We start from the raw sequence: 16,806 nt of genomic DNA on the forward strand, positions 1-16,806 counted from the left end.
AGGATATCCCAAGGCGCTGGACAGTCAGTGTTTCGGACCTGAACTGGGGATATGGATTGGGGAGTGTGGAGGGCGGGAGGAAGCAGGGTGATCAAAAGAACGGTTGAAGTGGAAGGTTTTGAGATTTTGAGATGGGTTTTGAAGAAGGCGAGGGAGGAGGTGAGGCAGAGGGACTGTGGGATGGAGTTCCAGAGAGTGGAGGCAGAGTGGTAGAAGGCCAGCCCGCCAATGGTGGGGCAGGCGAGGTGGGGGGATGTGAAGCAGGCCGGAGCCCGTTGTGTGGAGGGAGTGGGCAGGATGGTAGGGGTTTAGGAGGTGACAGAGGTAGGGGGGAGCAAGACTATGGAAGGCTTTGAAGGTGAGGACCAGGATCTTGAACTGTATCCTCTGTGTGATGGGAAGCCAGTGGAGTCGGGCAAGGATGGGGGTAATAGGGTCATAGAGTCTGGTGCTGGAGAGGACATGGGCTGCAGAGTTCTGGATGATCTAGAGCCTATGGAGGGAGGAGTTGGCGAGGCCGAACAAGCAAGGAGTTTGCATAGTCACGGCTAGATGTTATGAATGCGTGTAAAGAGGATAACCAGCATGCTTTGGCAGATTTGGGGGATTACATCTTCCCAGAAACACAGCAAGAAAGACAAAGAGACAACATGCCCCAAAACCTAACATATACCAATCCCTGACCGAATTGGGACTGAAAAGCAAGTATGTTAAGACTTTACTGATTGCGGGGGTAACCCAGGCCACGATATTCCCAGCCAGAGAGGTACCACAGCAAATCCCAGCTATCCAAGGACGTGTGGGTACCACTGGAGAAAGCATTTCTCCATTCTTAATCCAATCTGAATGTTTGCTAGAGTTCTGGTCTTTCAATGCCAAGCCGTGCTAAGGTCTTAAAACTGCAACATGTCTCTTTCTTCCCTACTGGACACTCAATTCACAAAATCACTGTCTTCCCACTTCCTTCGCCCCCATTTTTAATTTGCTACATCACCTTATCACAATGAAACCTCTTGAAGTGCTTCACAAGAAACTGCTGTCAAGTAGCAACTGGTTGTTTGTAACAAACACTACCAGCCATTTTGCACACATGACCAATTTGGCTGGAAGACTTGACCAGGACACTGGGGAAACTCTTTTCACTTTTTTGAATAGTGTCATGGGACCATTAACATCCACCAGAAAAAAAACAAGCAGAACAATGCAATGCTCTCCCAGTACTGCACTAGCTTGTCAGCTTAGACTTTGAGCTCCATCAGTTCAGAGTCCATCCCAGCTCCACCCCCATATAAAATGTTTACCCAAGATTGCTACCAGGAAGTGCCTCACTTTTCCTAAATTCACAACTTTTTCAACATCCTGTTTTTTTTAAACAGTGTAGAACAAAATGTTGTTGAGTATTTATCCAAGTCCTTTTTAAATTTGGTGATGAACTCACTTCCAAAAGTCTTTTGTGGTGGGGAAATCCACATCTTTGGAAATTCTGTGCATGTAAAAAATGCTTGAAACTTCCCCCTTTATTCTGTCTAGTTATAATTCTCCTGTTCTGCCTGCGTTACTTATCAGCATAAATAACTGAACTATCAAACTAGTCATCGTTTGAAGCATCATTCAGAGATCTGTATTCTTCTCCAAGGCTAGTCTTTTGTCCCACGAAATATAGCCTCCAACACAGCAATAATAAGCTCTTGGGAGTCCTGCAGCTCAGGTGGAGTCCTGTAGCTCAGTGGTTAGAGCACTCGCCTCGCAAGCGAGAGACCTGGGTTTGATTCCCAGCAAGGTAAAACCCTGGGCAAGTTTCCTTACTGCAGACGCCTGATAATAATCCTCAAAAAAAAGAACAATAAGAAACTGGTCACTTCAATCCACAACTGTTTGTGGGGCACTACTGTGCACAATTGGCTGCCGTGTTTTGCCCACAAATATACAGTCAATTCACTTTACAGTATATTCTGTGAAGCGCTTTGAGACGTGAAAAGACATGAAAAGCTCTATATCAAATGCAAGGATTATTATTTTATTATTATTTATCTACAGGGGTACTGCTAGAAGCCAGAGAAGTGATCCTATGTGGTGGGCAACCACAAAATGAGGGATTTCAACATAGCCATCACTATCTATACAATGCAGGCTCTCCAACACCCTGCAATATAAATGCAAATAGGAGATGCAAGCCTGTTTCCTATACATGCTCACTCACCTTCTTAACCAGGTTTGTCGTACACACACCTTGCCTCAGCCTGCAAACCATTTCCAATTGTATTCCTCTCCAAGGCTAGGTTTTTGTCCTGCGAGACATAGTCTCCAAAACAGCAATGATAAGCTCTTGGAATATCTATAAGCATCCACATATGTGCATCTCTCACAAGGATTTGCTACAATCCTTTCTTTTGACTTGTCCACACACTTGGCTATTCACAGACTCTGTATTCCACTCATTCCCTCATTCCTGACTCATCCCTCACCTCTTCTCAGCTCCCGGCATCAAAACAACTCCTGCTTCTCTTTCTTTGCTCCAGACTTTGTTTGTTCTCTAATCGCTAATCTGGTACAATTTTCCTCTTCTACTTTGCTTTCCTCCCTCTTCATTTTCTTTCCCTTATTTTTCCAAATCTCCCTTTTTCTCCCACTCTTCTTACTCTCCGATTCACACACAGTATATTTCCAGCAATTTCTTCTGTCTTCATTCCCCGGCTACCTCAGCACACCCCTACACTCATCTCCCTCTCAGCTAATCTTTCCTGCTTACACAGCATGCCCCTTAACCCATCTTCTTCTCTGCTTACAGGATGTCCCCATATCCCTCTATTACTTTACCTTTTTAAACAGGATGCCCTTATACCCATCTCCCTCTCTATTGCTCTTTCATGTTCACACAAGATTCCCTTACAGCCATTTCCCTCGGTCACTCTCCACTGCTTATACAGAATGCCCCTCACACTCTTCTCCTTTTACTCTTTCCTTTTACACAAGATGCCCCTTCACCCATCTCCCTTCCGGTTATTCTCCCACTTAACACACAATGCCTCAACACCCATTTCCTTGTCAGTTACTCTTACAAAGGACGCACCAACAACCATCTGCCTTTCAGTCATCATTCCTGCTTAAACAGGATGCCCGACATTCTTCTCCCTCTCTGTTACTCTTTCCTGTTCACACAGGATTCCCCTACTGCCATTTCTCTCTGTTATTCTCTCCTGCTTTCACATAATTTACCTGCATCCATCTCCCTCTAGCTTATTCTTTCTGCTTACGCAGGACACTGCTACGCCTATCTCCCTCTCTGTAACTCTCACTTCTTACACAGGATGCCCCTATACTTATCTCCCCTCCTGACACAGGAAGTTCCTTAACTCATCTCCATGGCTTACAGTGGATGCCCATGCACCCATCTCCCTCTCGGTTACTCTCCCCAACTAACACAGGATGCCCCTACAGTCATCTCCCTCTCAGGTACTCTTTCTTGATTACACAGGATGATCCTCTACCCATTCTCTCTCAATTACCCTTTCCTGCTTACACAGGATGCCCAATACCTCTGAGTAACTCTTAGTTACTCTTGTCAATTTACGCAGGATTTCCCTACACCCATTTCTCTCCGTTACTCTTACCTGTTTACACAGGATGCCCCTACACCCATCAACCTTCCACTCTTTCCTGCTTGCACATGATGACCTTCTACTCACCTCCCTCCCTCTGAGTTACTCTGATTGAACAGAATTCCACCACCAATTTCCCTCTCAATTACTCTCCGCTCCTTGCAGAGGATGCCCCTATCGGTTACTTCTCCCACTCAGTTACTTTTTCCTAACACACAATGCACCTACACTATCTCTCTCTCTCTATTAGTTTTCCCTACATAGGATGTCCCTTCATCGACTTCCCACTCAGTTACTCTTTTCTACTTTACACACAGAGCTCCTAAATCCATCTCCCTCTGCATTACTGCCTTACACAGGATACCCCCTCCTTACAAAGGATGCCCGTAAACCCATCTCCCTCAGTTACTCATTCAGACTGGCTGCCCCTATAACCATCTCACTCAGTTATTCTCCCCTCCTTGCACCAGATGCCCTACACTTCTTTTCAGTCACTCTCCCTAATTACACAAGATGCGCTTGCAACCACCTGTCTCTCGGTTACTCTTTTCTGCTTACACCCATTTCCCTCTCAATTACTCCTTCCTGCTTCACAAGATGCCCGTACATTCGTTTCCCTCTCAATTACTGTTTAAATTCACACAGGATGCTTTTATCTATCTACCTTTCAGTTTTCTTTCCTACTTGTATACAATGCCGCTACACTCATCTACCTCGGAATTACTCTCTCCCTTACATAGGATCCCCTTATACTGTTTTCCCTCTAAGATACTTTCCCCTGCTTATACAGGATGCTGCTGCACCTATCTCCCTCTCAATTGCTCTCTGCTACTTACATTGCACGTCCCTACATCTTGTCTCCCTCTCAGTTTACTCTTTCCTGTTTGTACAGGATGTCCTTACACCCATCTCCCTCTCAATTTCTCTCCCTGAATTACACAGAATGCCCTGACACCATCCACCTCTCATTTCCCTCCATCAAGTCACCCTTAACACCGGATGCCCTACCTCCCTTTCAGTTACTCTCCCCTACTTATACCTTTAACCTTCTCAGCCCGAGCGGAGAGAATCCTAAATTCTCAAGTTTCCCCTCACCCCTCCTCTCACTTGTCCCTAGAAACACCTTTTATATCCTTCCTATTATGGGGTACCAAAACTTATACACAATAATTTATCCGTAGCTGAACCAAGGACTTATAATTCCACGCCTTTTCCCATAACCATATACACCCACACTTGCACAAGATTCCTTAGGGAACTAAGCCTTTGCATATCAAGTTCTCTCCACTCTATTCACCATTCTAACTACCAAAATTTACTGCTTTACATTTTTCAGAATTTACGTGCACTTGCCAAGTGTCTATCTATCCCACTTATTCACCCCATTATTTTCATATTTCCATCTCACCCACGACTCACTCAACCACCTCCCACCTGCATCCATTGGCAGGTACTGTACTTATTTGTTCCTCTCTGGTCTCCATGCATTACACTCCCCCCCTTCCACCTCTCCTTTTGCTCAATCTTTATCTCCCAATCTTCCTTCCCACTCGTCTCCATGCCACCCCTCTCAAACCATCTCCATTCCTTACCCTCTCTCTATCTCTTACCATCTCCATACCCTCTCTTGTCCTATCCCTCTTTTCTTTATCCTTCTCCCTGTTGCCTAATTTTCTCCTATCTCCCTCCCCCCCTTTATCTTCAGTTGCACATATTCCCATCCTTCGCTCTCTCTCCTGGAACTGTATCCTTATCACATCTTCATCAAACTCTACTTCAGTCTCTCTCTCTCCCTCTGCTCTCCTCAGCACATTCCCTCTCTTGCTGAATCTATCCCCGTATTCCTTTCTCCTCAATACTTGGGACACGGTCACATCCTCTGCTCTCTCTGTTGCTCTCACCCTCTCTTCTCTGTCCATCTCTCTCCCCTCAATAACTTCAGTCTCCCTCACTTCCTCTCCATTCCCCCACCCCCTACATCCTCTCATTTGCCTCCGACTCTCCCCTCGTTCCCCCATTCCCTCATTTACCTCTCGCTCTCTCTCCCCCTTGTTCCCTCCTCACTATTCCCCTCTTCCTCCCCCCCATTCACTCTCTCCCCCCCACCTCATTCACTCTCTCCCCCTTATTCCCTCCTCACTATTCCCCCCCATTACTCTCTCTCCCTTATTCCCTCACTATTCCCCTCTCCCCCATTACTCTCCCTTATTCCCTCCTCACTATTCCCCTCTCCCTCTCTCCCCCCTATTCCCTCATTATTCCCCTCTCCCCCTTATTCCCTCCTCACTATTCTCCTCTCCCATTACTCTCTCCCCCTTATTCCCTCCTCACTATTCCCTTCTCCCTCCATTACTCTCCCCCCTATTCCCTCCTCACTATTCCCCTCTCTCCCCCTTATTCCCTCCTCACTATTCCCCTCTCTCCCCCTTATTCCCTCCTCACTATTCCCCTCTCCCCCCATTACTCTCTCCCCTATTCCCTCCTCACTATTCCCCTCTCCCATTACTCTCTCCCACTATTCCCTCACTATTCCCCTCTCCCTCTCCCCCTATTCCCCTCTCCCCCCTATTCCCTCCTCACTATCCCCCTCTCCCCCCTCACTATCCCCTCTCCCCCCCATTCCCCCCTCACCCATTACTCTCTCCCCCTATTCCCTCACTATCCCCCTCTCCCCCCTATTCCCTCACTATCCCCTCTCCCCCCCTCACTATCCCCCTCTCCCCCTATTCCCTCCTCACTATCCCCCTCTCCCCCCATTCCGCCCTCACTATCCCCCTCTCCCCCTCTCACTATCCCCCTCTCCCCCCTATTCCCTCCTCACTATCCCCTCTCCCCCCATTCCCCCCTCACTATCCCCCCCCCCCCCCCCCCCCCGCTCCCAGGCAGCATCACAAACATGGCGGGGGGCGACGTGCAGTCCGTGTGATATGCGGGAAGGTCCATCGCCAACTTCCACCCCCCCACCCCCGGACCCCCGCCGCCCAGCACCGGACCGGCCGAGTGACCCCCCTCGTGGTGGGTGAGGGAGCGGGGTCGAGAGGCCGGGGAGGGGGGGAGAGGGGGGACGGGGGGTGAAGAGAAGGAACGGGGCCGCCCGCCCGCCCGGCACCAACCGCCACCGCTCGCGGCCCGTCAATCACCCGCAGCGCAGCGCAGCGCGTGCCCTCCATCCCACTGTTTATCTCTCGCTCTCTCTCTCTCTCTCTATATATATATATCTACACACACACACACATATATATAATATACACCAAAAAAAAAACACCGGTCTGGTTCGCTGCAATGCAAGAAGGTCCCTTAAACGCGTCCCACGAACGGCCCCCGGTGCAAAGGCAGGTTGTTTTGCAAAAAAAAAAGAAAAAAAAAGGAAGAAAAAGCAAACTGATGCGGGACTGCGGGTGTCGGGTGGGCTCGGGCCTCGGGGGGGCTCGGGGGGGGTCGGGTGGGCTCGGGGGGGGTCGGGTGGGCTCGGGGGCGGTCGGGTGGGCTCGGGGGGGTCGGGTGGGCTCGGGGGGGTCGGGGGGGCTCGGGTGGGGTCGGGGGGTCGGGTGGGGTCGGGGGGGCTCGGGGCTCGGGGGGGGTCGGGTGGGCTCGGGGGGGTCGGGTGAGCTCGGGGGGGCTCGGGGTCGGGTGGGCTCGGGCAGCTCGGGGGGCTCGGGCTCGGGGTCGGGTGGGCTCGGGGGGGCTCGGGCTCGGGGGGGCTCGGGGAGCTCGCGGGCTCCGCGCGGCCGGAGGGTCCCCGGGGCGGCTGATTGACAGGCGGCCTCTGACAGTGACACTGACCTGCGGCGCGCGCCCGCCCGGCGGCGGCGGCGGCGGCGGCGGCAGCAAAAAAAAAACGCCGAGGTTGCAAACAAGTCAGAAACCTGCAACTTTTTTTTCCCCGTTCCTCTCTCTCTTCCTCTCTCTCTCTCTTTTTTTTCAGCGTTGCTCCTGCTCGCCTGGCGCCATGTTTCTTCTTTTTTTTTTGGTGCGTGTGTGTGTGTGTACGCGCGTGTGTGTGTGCGTGTGTGTGTGTGTGCGCACATACATGCATGCACACACAACACGCGTGCATGCGTGCATGCATACACAGAGAGGGAGGGAGGGAGGGAGGGGGGGGAGAAGGGGGTGGAGGGAAGTGAGAATGTGGGTGTGGGTGATATTACCGTTTACAAAAAAAATTTTTTAATTTGCATAACAAAAGTAAAAGTAACGGTTGCCATATGGGCTGCATGAGAGGGGGGGGGGGTGGGGGGGGGTAATGGATAAATAATGAGGGAGGCGGATAATGCTGTGCATTGGAGGAGAGGGAGTGTGATGGGTGGATGGATGGAGAGGTAGATTTGGATTGGAGGACGGATAGAAAGATGGATGGATTGGATGGATGGATGGATGGGGGAAAAAGTAGGTGTGAAGGAAGAACACCCCACACACCCCCCCCCCCACACACACACACACACATGCAAAAGCGTGGGGATTTACCCCCAGCAAAAAAAAAGGGTGGTGGAGTGGGGTGGTGGAGGAGGAGAAGGAGGGAAAGGAACCCAATTTTTTCCCTGTGTACGATAATCAAATTCAACCTGCAATAAAAATAAAAGGTGCGACGAAAACCTCTCGAAAATGCAACGCGCAGAGAGAGAGAGAGAGAAAGAGAGAAATTTTTGCAAAAAAAAAAGCACAACAACAACAACACATGCCCCAGGAAAAAAAAACGCACACACACACACACGCACGACTTTTACCACCTGACTGACACGCAACCTGCAACGCAAAACTGTGGAAAAACGTGCAAAAGGGAGAGAGAGAGAGAGAGAGACCAACGTGGGAAGAGGACACGCAACATCTTAACCCGCAACGTTTATCATCACATCTCTCTCTCTCTCTCTCCCCCCTCTTCCCCTCCTCTCCCCACTAACCTGAATCATAATAATCGGATCAGGTCAAATCAAATCGACATGTAGTATCGTGGGGAGGGGGGTGTGGGGGGGAGGGGGGGGGGAGGGAGGGGGGTGTGGGGGGGGGGGAGGGGGAAGGGGGGGGAGGAAAAAGAAGAGAGGAAAAAAAAGAAACGATCTATGTTTTTTTTAAATGGATCAAGAGAAAGATAGAAGAGAGTGGGGGGGGGGAGGGAGGAAGAGGAAGGAGTGGGGGAGGGAGAGAGTGTGGGGGAGAGAGAGTGGGGGGGGAGAGAGTGGGGGGGGAGAGAGTGGGGGGGAGAGGGAGTGGGGGCGAGGAAGAGGAAGGAGTGGGGGGGAGAGAGTGGGGGGAGAGAGAGTGGGGGGGGAAGAGAGTGGGGGGGGAGAGAGTGGGGGGAGGGAGAGAGTGGGGGGGGGAGAGAGTGGGAGGGGGAGAGAGTGGGGGGGGAGAGAGTGAGCGGGGAGAGAGTGGGGGGGGAGAGAGTGAGGGGGAGAGAGTGGGGGGGGAGAGAGTGGGGGGGGAGAGTGGGGGGGAGAGAGTGGGGGGGGGAGAGAGTGGGGGGGGAGAGAGTGGGGGGGGGAGAGTGGGGGGGGGGGAGAGTGGGGGGGGGGAGAGTGGGGGGGGGGGAGAGTGGGGGGGGGGAGAGGGGGGAGAGTGGGGGGGGGGGGAGAGTGGGGTGGGGGGAGAGTGGGGGGGGGGAGAGAGTGGGGGGAGAGAGTGGGGTGGGGGGAGAGAGAGTGGGGGGAGAGAGTGGGGGGGGAGAGTGGGGGGGAGAGAGTGGGGGGGGAAGAGAGTGGGGGGGAAGAGAGTGGGGGGGAAGAGAGTGGGGGGGGAGGAGAGTGGGGGGGGAAGAGAGTGGGGGGGAAGAGAGTGGGGGGGGGAGGAGAGTGGGGGGGGGGAGAGTGGGGGGGGGAGAGTGGGGGGGGAGAGAGTGGGGGGGGAGAGTGGGGGGGGGGGAGGTGGGGGGGGGGGGAGAGTGGGGGGGGGGAGAGTGGGGGGGGGAGAGAGTGGGGGGGGAGAGTGGGGGGGGGGAGAGTGGGGGGGGAGAGTGGGGGGGGGAGAGTGGGGGGGGAGAGTGGGGGGGGGGAGAGTGGGGGGGGGAGAGTGGGGGGGGGGAGAGGTCGGATTTGCACAAACGCAATCAGCTTTTCGCATCTCGCGCAAAAACTCACTCACTCTCACTCACATTCTCACTCTAACTCACTCACACACACACTCTCTCTCACTCTCACTCTCTCATACTCACTCTCACACAAGTCAAGAATTTGTTGTTCTCGAAACTGAATGGAAGATGGGAAGAGTTTGGATGTGGAAGTCGGGCCTTCCTCCCTCCCTGTCTGTCTGTCTGTCTGTCTGTCTGTCTGCTCGGATGGTGTGTGTGTGTGTGTGTGCAAAATATATCTTAATGAGTCAGAAAGAGTGAGGGGTTCTCTTCTTCCCCCCTCCCCCTGTCTGTCTCTCTCTCTGTCTCTCTCTCTCTGTCTGTCTGTCTCTCCCTCTCTCTGTCTCTCTCCCTCTCTCTGTCTGTCTGTCTCTCCCTCTCTCTGTCTGTCTGTCTCTCCCTCTCTCTGTCTGTCTCTCCCTCTCTCTGTCTGTCTGTCTCTCCCTCTCTCTCTCTGTCTGTCTCTCTGTCTATCTCTCCCTCTCTCTCTGTCTATCTCTCCCTATGTCTGCCTCTCCCTCTCTCTGTCTGCCTCTCCCTCTCTCTGTCTGCCTCTCCCTCTCTCTGTCTGCCTCTCCCTCTCCCTCTCTCCCTCTCCCTCTCTCTGTCTGCCTCTCCCTCTCCCTCTCTCCCTCTCTCTCCCTGTCTGTCTCACTCAGCTCTTTAGAAAGTGCTGTAAACTACTGTACCTTGTGCAGAAGTTCTGGGAGTCTCATGGCTTTTGCAAGTCATTTCACCCTCCACGATGTCTCCAATATTTTCCAAGTGCCCCTCTCTTCCCCCTATCCCCCCCCCCTTTTTTTTCCCCCCTCTTTCCCCCACCCCCCTCCTCTTCCTATCTGCCTCCCCCCTCCTCCTCCTCCTCCTCCTCTCCTATTTGCATTTGATCGAGAGAGAGAGAGAGAGAGAGAAAACATATCAATACAGCAATGTCCCGCTTCCGGGAACGTGACAACCCATTTACACTGCAAATCACACACTCACATCACTCTCCTTTCCCATCACCATCATCACCACCACCACCATCATCATCATCACCATCACCACCATACCTCCTCCGGCTGCTACTCAACAACAGGGCTCTGCAAAGTCATCGGGTGGGGGGTTTGCAAGATGGTCCCTGGATTGCACAACAGTCTCACCGTCTCACCCCCTTTTTGGGGGCTTCTTTTTAAAAAAAATCTTTTAAAAAGAGGTTTAAACACAGAGAGAGAGAGAGAGAGACAGAGAGCTACAAACGTGCAAGTCGGGGGTCACCCCCTCTCTGCCTTCAGACTCGGCCCCAGGGCGCAGAGTGTTGCATTTTCCCCTCTGACTTTGTTGCTCTCACTCTCTCACTCACTCAATTGCAAAGCGCCACCTGTTCCGCCCGTCATACAGTTCGCTTCCACCCCCACTCCCCCCCTCCACTCCCTCCCTCCCTCCCCCCACACACTCACACTCACTCCACTCCACCCCAGTTGTCCGACTTCAGATCCGGACTCGAACCAGTGGCACAGACTCACCCACCGCTTTCTAACGCCTACAAACGCTACCCCCACTCACCCACCCACACCCCCACCCACCCCAGCAGGTGGGTGCTCAGCTGGCAGCACTCTAACCCCTCTCCACACCGACCCCCCCACCCCAACACACACCCACACACACTCACACACACAGACGCTCACCCACCCAGTCAGACTTTTGTGGGTTCAACCCCCCCCCCCCCCACCACCACCACAATGGGGACTGAACCCAACCTCTTAAGCTGACCCTCCAATGCAGGGCTGGGGGTGGGGGGTGGGGGGTGGGGGTGTTGTCCTTCGGGTGAGACGTTAAACCGAGCCCCCGTCTCGCCTGTTCAGGTGGATGTCTCGCGGCTCAGAGTTGGACATCCTCAGCGTGAGAAACACCGTGCGTGACCTCTCCGTTGGCTCTTGTCAGCAAATCGCCTTCCACCTGTGCCCTCTGGTTACTGACTCACAGAGCGGTGGGAAACATTTCTCTCTGGTTAGATTATCAACTCCCCTCATGATGTTGCAACCTCCACAAGGTTTACTCTCAACCTTCTCCTTCTCTCTTCTGGGGGACAAAAACTGCCCCAGTTTCTCCAAACTTTCTTCGTCAGCGAACCTGGTCATAGCTGGTTCATCCCAGTGAACAGAATAATAATAATAATAATAATGATAGTGATGATTGTGTTGTGTCGTTCTGGGAAATTCATCGTTTAAATGGCTTTAAGCATCTTCTCGTGACGACAAGAGTGTCAGGCTGGTGTCTCTGAGTCTGGAGGTTGTGTTTTCAAGCCCCAACTTCAGAACTTGGAATCACTGACACACCAATGCAGTGCCGCGGGACCTGCTGATGTGTAGGAAGTACCATTCCTTGGAAGAGATATTAAACCGAGGTCCTGTCTGCCTGTTCAGGTGGACATTAAGATCCCATGGCGCTATTTGAAAGAAAAAAGGAGTTTCTCTGTCCCAGTGTCCTGGCCAACAATTCTCTCAATAAAAAGTTGGCCGCTCACTCCATGTTGTGGGACATTTTTGCGCGCAAACTGGCTGCGGTATTTCACCCACAAAATATACAGTCGAAACCACTTTTATAGATTATCCTGTGAAGCACTTTGAGACGTCTCGACAACATGATAAGGTGCAATATCACATCAGGCTCCACCACTATTAAGCACTCCAAGATGCTACCCAGCTTGAAGGGTGCTATATAAGTGCAAGTTATTATAGAACCAGTAATGTAAAAAGTGCTTTACATTAAGTGATCACTGTGTAGGTGAACACGGCAACCAGTTTGCATATAGCAACACCGCACGATCAGCTATGAAATGAATGAGAAATTTTATCCGGGGCATTGTTGTCCACAAAATATATGGTCAATTCACTTTGCAGTATATTCTGTGAAGCGCTTTGAGAAGTCTCAAAGACATGATAAGGCGCTATATCAAATGCAAAGATTATTATTATTATTATCACTTGGTGAGCTGCCTGGCATTCTCTCTGCTCTGGAATTTCTCTGCCTCTCCACATTCACTTTCCTTCCTCCGCCAACCCCCTTCTTTGGAGCGCTTCGCCTGGGTGGTGTTGGATGCCCCGCTTGTGGGGGTGGAGGGGGTGGGCGGGGGAGAAGGTGAACATAGACGCAATCAAAGATACTTTACACACATTCCAGCAAATGCTCACTTCATTATTTTTGATCAAGCTGATACATGCAGAAACCCATCCAAACCAGTTAAGAGTTCCATGTAAATCACCAATACCTGGAAATTTCCTTGAGTGATGCATCCTGCTTGCCTAATTCCAGAAAATATTAGCCCCGAGTTATTAAGAGCCAAGGCTTGGGGATTCTTGCTAAAACCGCATAGCTCGACATTGATAGCACAGTCTGGCAAGCTTTCCCTCTGCTTCTCCAGCTTAGACTGTCTCATCAGTTCGGGCTTTGGCTTGCAGGGTTAATGGGAACTGAGTGGGAAGGGAAGAGTCCCAGCCCCCAGTGACTGATCTGCCCTTCCAAGTCCTGCCGATGAGCCAGGCTGGCTGTGCGGTCATCAGCAGTGCTTGGAGTACTACGGACCCAGCTGGTTCATGAACTGGACAATAGACCTCCATAGAGGGCTGGCTCGATTCTGACGCCTCTCTAACACAGGGATGCCAAGGATTAACTGTAAGAAAGGAATAACTTGCATGTTATAGAACAACAACAACAACTTGAACTTGTATAGCACCCTCCACGCAGGGTACCATCTCAGAACGCTTGAATCATATCAAGTCAAACTAATTCTAATAATCAATCCCTGGCAAGCGTAGTAACTGTGTTTTTGTAGGTGATCGTGACAGCCATTTTGCACACAGCCACAAAGTGAGTGACCTATTTTATTAGGGGAATTGTTGGCCAGGACATCAGGAGAGAAATATTCCCTTCTCTTTTCGAATAGTGCCATGGGATCTTTAACGCCTAACTGAACAGGCGTGACTTTGGTTGAACCTGCAACCTTCTCACCGAGGGGAAAGAATGCTGCCAACTGAGCCAGGCTGACAATTGTAGCGTTTAATTATTCTAGCTGACATTAGGTGGATGTTAAAGGTCCCATGCATCCCACGCAATTAATATTGGTCATTCACTTCATCACTGTTTCTGAGTCATCACAGTGCGCAAATCAGGAGATGTATTCGCCTACAAAATACACAGTCACTGGACCTTACACTAAGTCGTGTGAAATGCTTTGAGACGGCTCAATGATGTGATAATGCACTATATTAAATGTAAGGAATATAACTGAGCACTGACTGTACATTGAAACCAGGAGTGTCCGGTCTGTGCAGATCAGTTTGCTTTATCCAACATATAATAATATAATTTATGTAATATATTTACAATATATTGTATTAAATTCCATAGAACCATAGAAGTATACAGCACAGAAAAGGGCCATTTAGTTCACCTTCCACCTTTCCTTCGGTCGCATGCACATATGTCCCAAACTACTTATGTACTATATCCCATAATGTTATTTCCTAAAAGAAAACTATCAAATCTGTGTTTGAAGGAATAACTATTTCTTCCGTCAACCGTCTACCTAGGGAACCTATTCCACAGGTTCACTATTCGCTCACTGAAATAGTGTTTGCGTAGAATCGTTCTGAATTTACCCCCTTTCAATCGCAGGCCGAGTCCTCTGGTTTTACTATCCTGGACTAGTTGAAACAGCCTGTCATGATCTACGTTGTCTAGCCCCTTTTACCTGCCGTTTACCCCCGTGCCTTGGACCCCTCTTTTTCTTTTTCAGGTATTTACCCAGTTCCCTTTTGAAAGCTAAAATGGTTTCTGCCTCAAACACCAATCCCAGAAGGACATTCCATATCTGTGGTTGTTTGTGTAAAAAAAAATTCTCCTACCTCCCCATTTGCTCATTTACCAACTCTTAAATTGATACTATCTAAATACTGACTCACCGACTAGGAGATATAATTTCAAACTATTGACTCTATCAAAACACGTCATTATTTTAAAGCCCTTATCAAGTCACCACTCAATCTTCTCTGTTCCTCCGAGATATGAAGGCTTCTGCTCCCGAGATTGCACACCTCTTCCCAGCTCTGCTGAACACTGATTGATTTAGCAATGGGCTGGGTGCCACCAGCAAGCCCTCACCACTTAATCTGCGGTGACTTTTATGGAGTACAAAGGTTATTGTCACAGCGATCCCATAACAAAAAAAGGAACGGGAAAAACCTTATTCGGTCCGTGGAACCTATTCTCCCCCTCTGACGTGTAGGGTTCCTGCAGTGCAGTGCTTAAAGCACTCGCCTCGCAAGCGAGAGGACTTGGGTTCGATTCCCGGGGGTGGGGCCAAACCTTAGGCTAGTTTCCTTACTCCACATGCCTCTGCTTACCTAAGCAGAAGTAGGAACCTGGATGTTAGTTGATTGACAGTTCACTTTCCAGTGGTAATACTCCCTTCAAAAAAATATGTGGTCACTCAATCCACAACTATTTGTGGGATACTGCTTTGTGCAACTGGCTGCCACATTTTGCCCACAAAATACACAGTCAACCACTTCGCAATTATTCTGTGAAGCGCTTTGAGACTGCTCAACGATGTGATAAGACGCTACATCAAATGGAAGGATTATTATTATTATTGAACTGTCCCTGAACCCCCTCAGTCTCCTGAGCCAGGCAAACAGACCCAGGTAAATATGTATGAAGGTGACCAGCTGTGAAATGTCTCCTCAGCCCCAAAGGACATTGAGCAAAACTCCAGCCTTTGAATGCAGAACGCTCTGTATGTGACTCATTCATAGTCCCAGAGGCCAGTGAATCATGTTCCCTCTGGCCTTCTGTTTACAAGACAGCCTCCTTTCTTAAACAAGTAGATCCCTAGGATCAGGAGGAGGTCATTCAGCCCATCGCGCCTGTGCCCGCTCTCCGAGTGTGCTATCCATTTAGTCCTATTCTCCTGCCTTTACAAAGGCCCCTCAAACCCTCAACTGTATTTGGATGAGTTTCAAGTTGCTTTGCCCCCGCTCTCTGGATCTCTCTGCTTCCTCGATCCCTCCCTCCTTTCATAACCAATCTAAAAACCTACCTCTTTGACTGCGCCTCCCATGTACTTCCATCCTGCTCAGACTGTCTCTAGGTGTCAGCCCGGCTCAGTTGCTAGAGCTCTCACCTCTGAGACAGAAGATTGTGGGTTCCAGCCCCATGTCAGGACTTTGACCTCACTGTCTTGGCCGAAGCCCCAGTGGAGCACTGGGGAAGTGCTGCATTTCGGGAGAAGCTTTCTTCCTGTGAGATGTTACCATCCCGTCTGCCTGTTAATTTGTACGTTAAAGATCCCGTATCACTATTCCAAAAGAGAAGGGTGTTTCTCTCTTCCGGTATCCTGGCCAACAATTCCCCAAATAAAATTGGTCAGTCACTTCTTGACTGTTTGTGGGACATTGCTGTGCACAACTGACTCCTTAAGAAACAACAAAGTATATTTGTATGGTGCCTTTCACAAAGGAAAGACGTCCCAAGGCGTTTTACAATACCTTGGGACATCTGTGAAGAAGTAACTGTGAAATAGTAACTGTATTTTGTAGGCAAATGTGGCAGCACAATTGCACACAGTAATGCCCCACAACTTTTGCAGTAAATCCTGTGAAGGGCTTTATAACGTTGCAAGAATATGAAAGATGGCACCGTGGTAAAATTCAAGAACTAATATTATGGTAAGCACTTTGAGACATTCTCATTTGTGAACAGTGTTGTAAGTGCAAGTTGTTAGATTTCTCTTTTTAAAATATTTATCTCATTCCCTTTTTACCAGATTTCTTTAGAAAGGCTTAAGGAAAGCCCTCCTCTCCGGGGAATCTAACCCACTGCTCTGTACACAGGGAGATTCTTAAGGTTATTTCCCCAGTCAGAAATTCAGTTATTTTGTTTCTTCCAGTTCTGCTGTCACAAGTTGAACACGCTGTTTGTTTACCAAGGTTTCCACGCTGCTCATTGTTTGAGGGACTCGGTTGGTAATTTCCCTTTATCTCCCCTGTTTTCAGTGAAAAACAGAAATAGTTCCATGTTAGGAGGCTTTCCCCATCTCTCAGAGAGCAAAGTCTCAAAGTGAGTTACTTTTGTGGACCCATGTCTCCAGCACATAGGAACCAGAGG

The 16,806-nt window shown here is 50.2% G+C and overlaps 1 protein-coding gene across 4 annotated transcripts in view; it reads right to left on the reverse strand.

Annotated features, from left to right (window-relative positions):
* bahd1 (bromo adjacent homology domain containing 1) overlaps positions 1–10,828 on the reverse strand; it is a 46,266-nt gene extending 35,438 nt beyond the window's left edge. Inside the window, exon 1 of one of the 4 annotated variants that reach the window (XM_042337960.1) lies at positions 10,713–10,828. Coding sequence is in view for 1 of the 4 variants with exons in the window: in XM_007889544.2 (XP_007887735.2) it covers positions 2,466–2,485 (20 nt within the window). In the remaining 3 variants the exon portion in view is untranslated. Of the gene's footprint in view, positions 1–2,200; positions 5,527–10,349; positions 10,466–10,712 lie in introns of those variants that run through there. The other 3 variants (XM_042337959.1, XM_007889544.2, XM_007889545.2) reach the window with 3 other exon arrangements.
* Between the last annotated feature and the right edge of the window lie 5,978 nt (positions 10,829–16,806).

Source organism: Callorhinchus milii, unplaced genomic scaffold (genome assembly GCF_018977255.1).
Source record: "Callorhinchus milii isolate IMCB2004 unplaced genomic scaffold, IMCB_Cmil_1.0 Scaffold9, whole genome shotgun sequence".
NCBI classification, from domain to species: domain Eukaryota; kingdom Metazoa; phylum Chordata; class Chondrichthyes; order Chimaeriformes; family Callorhinchidae; genus Callorhinchus; species Callorhinchus milii.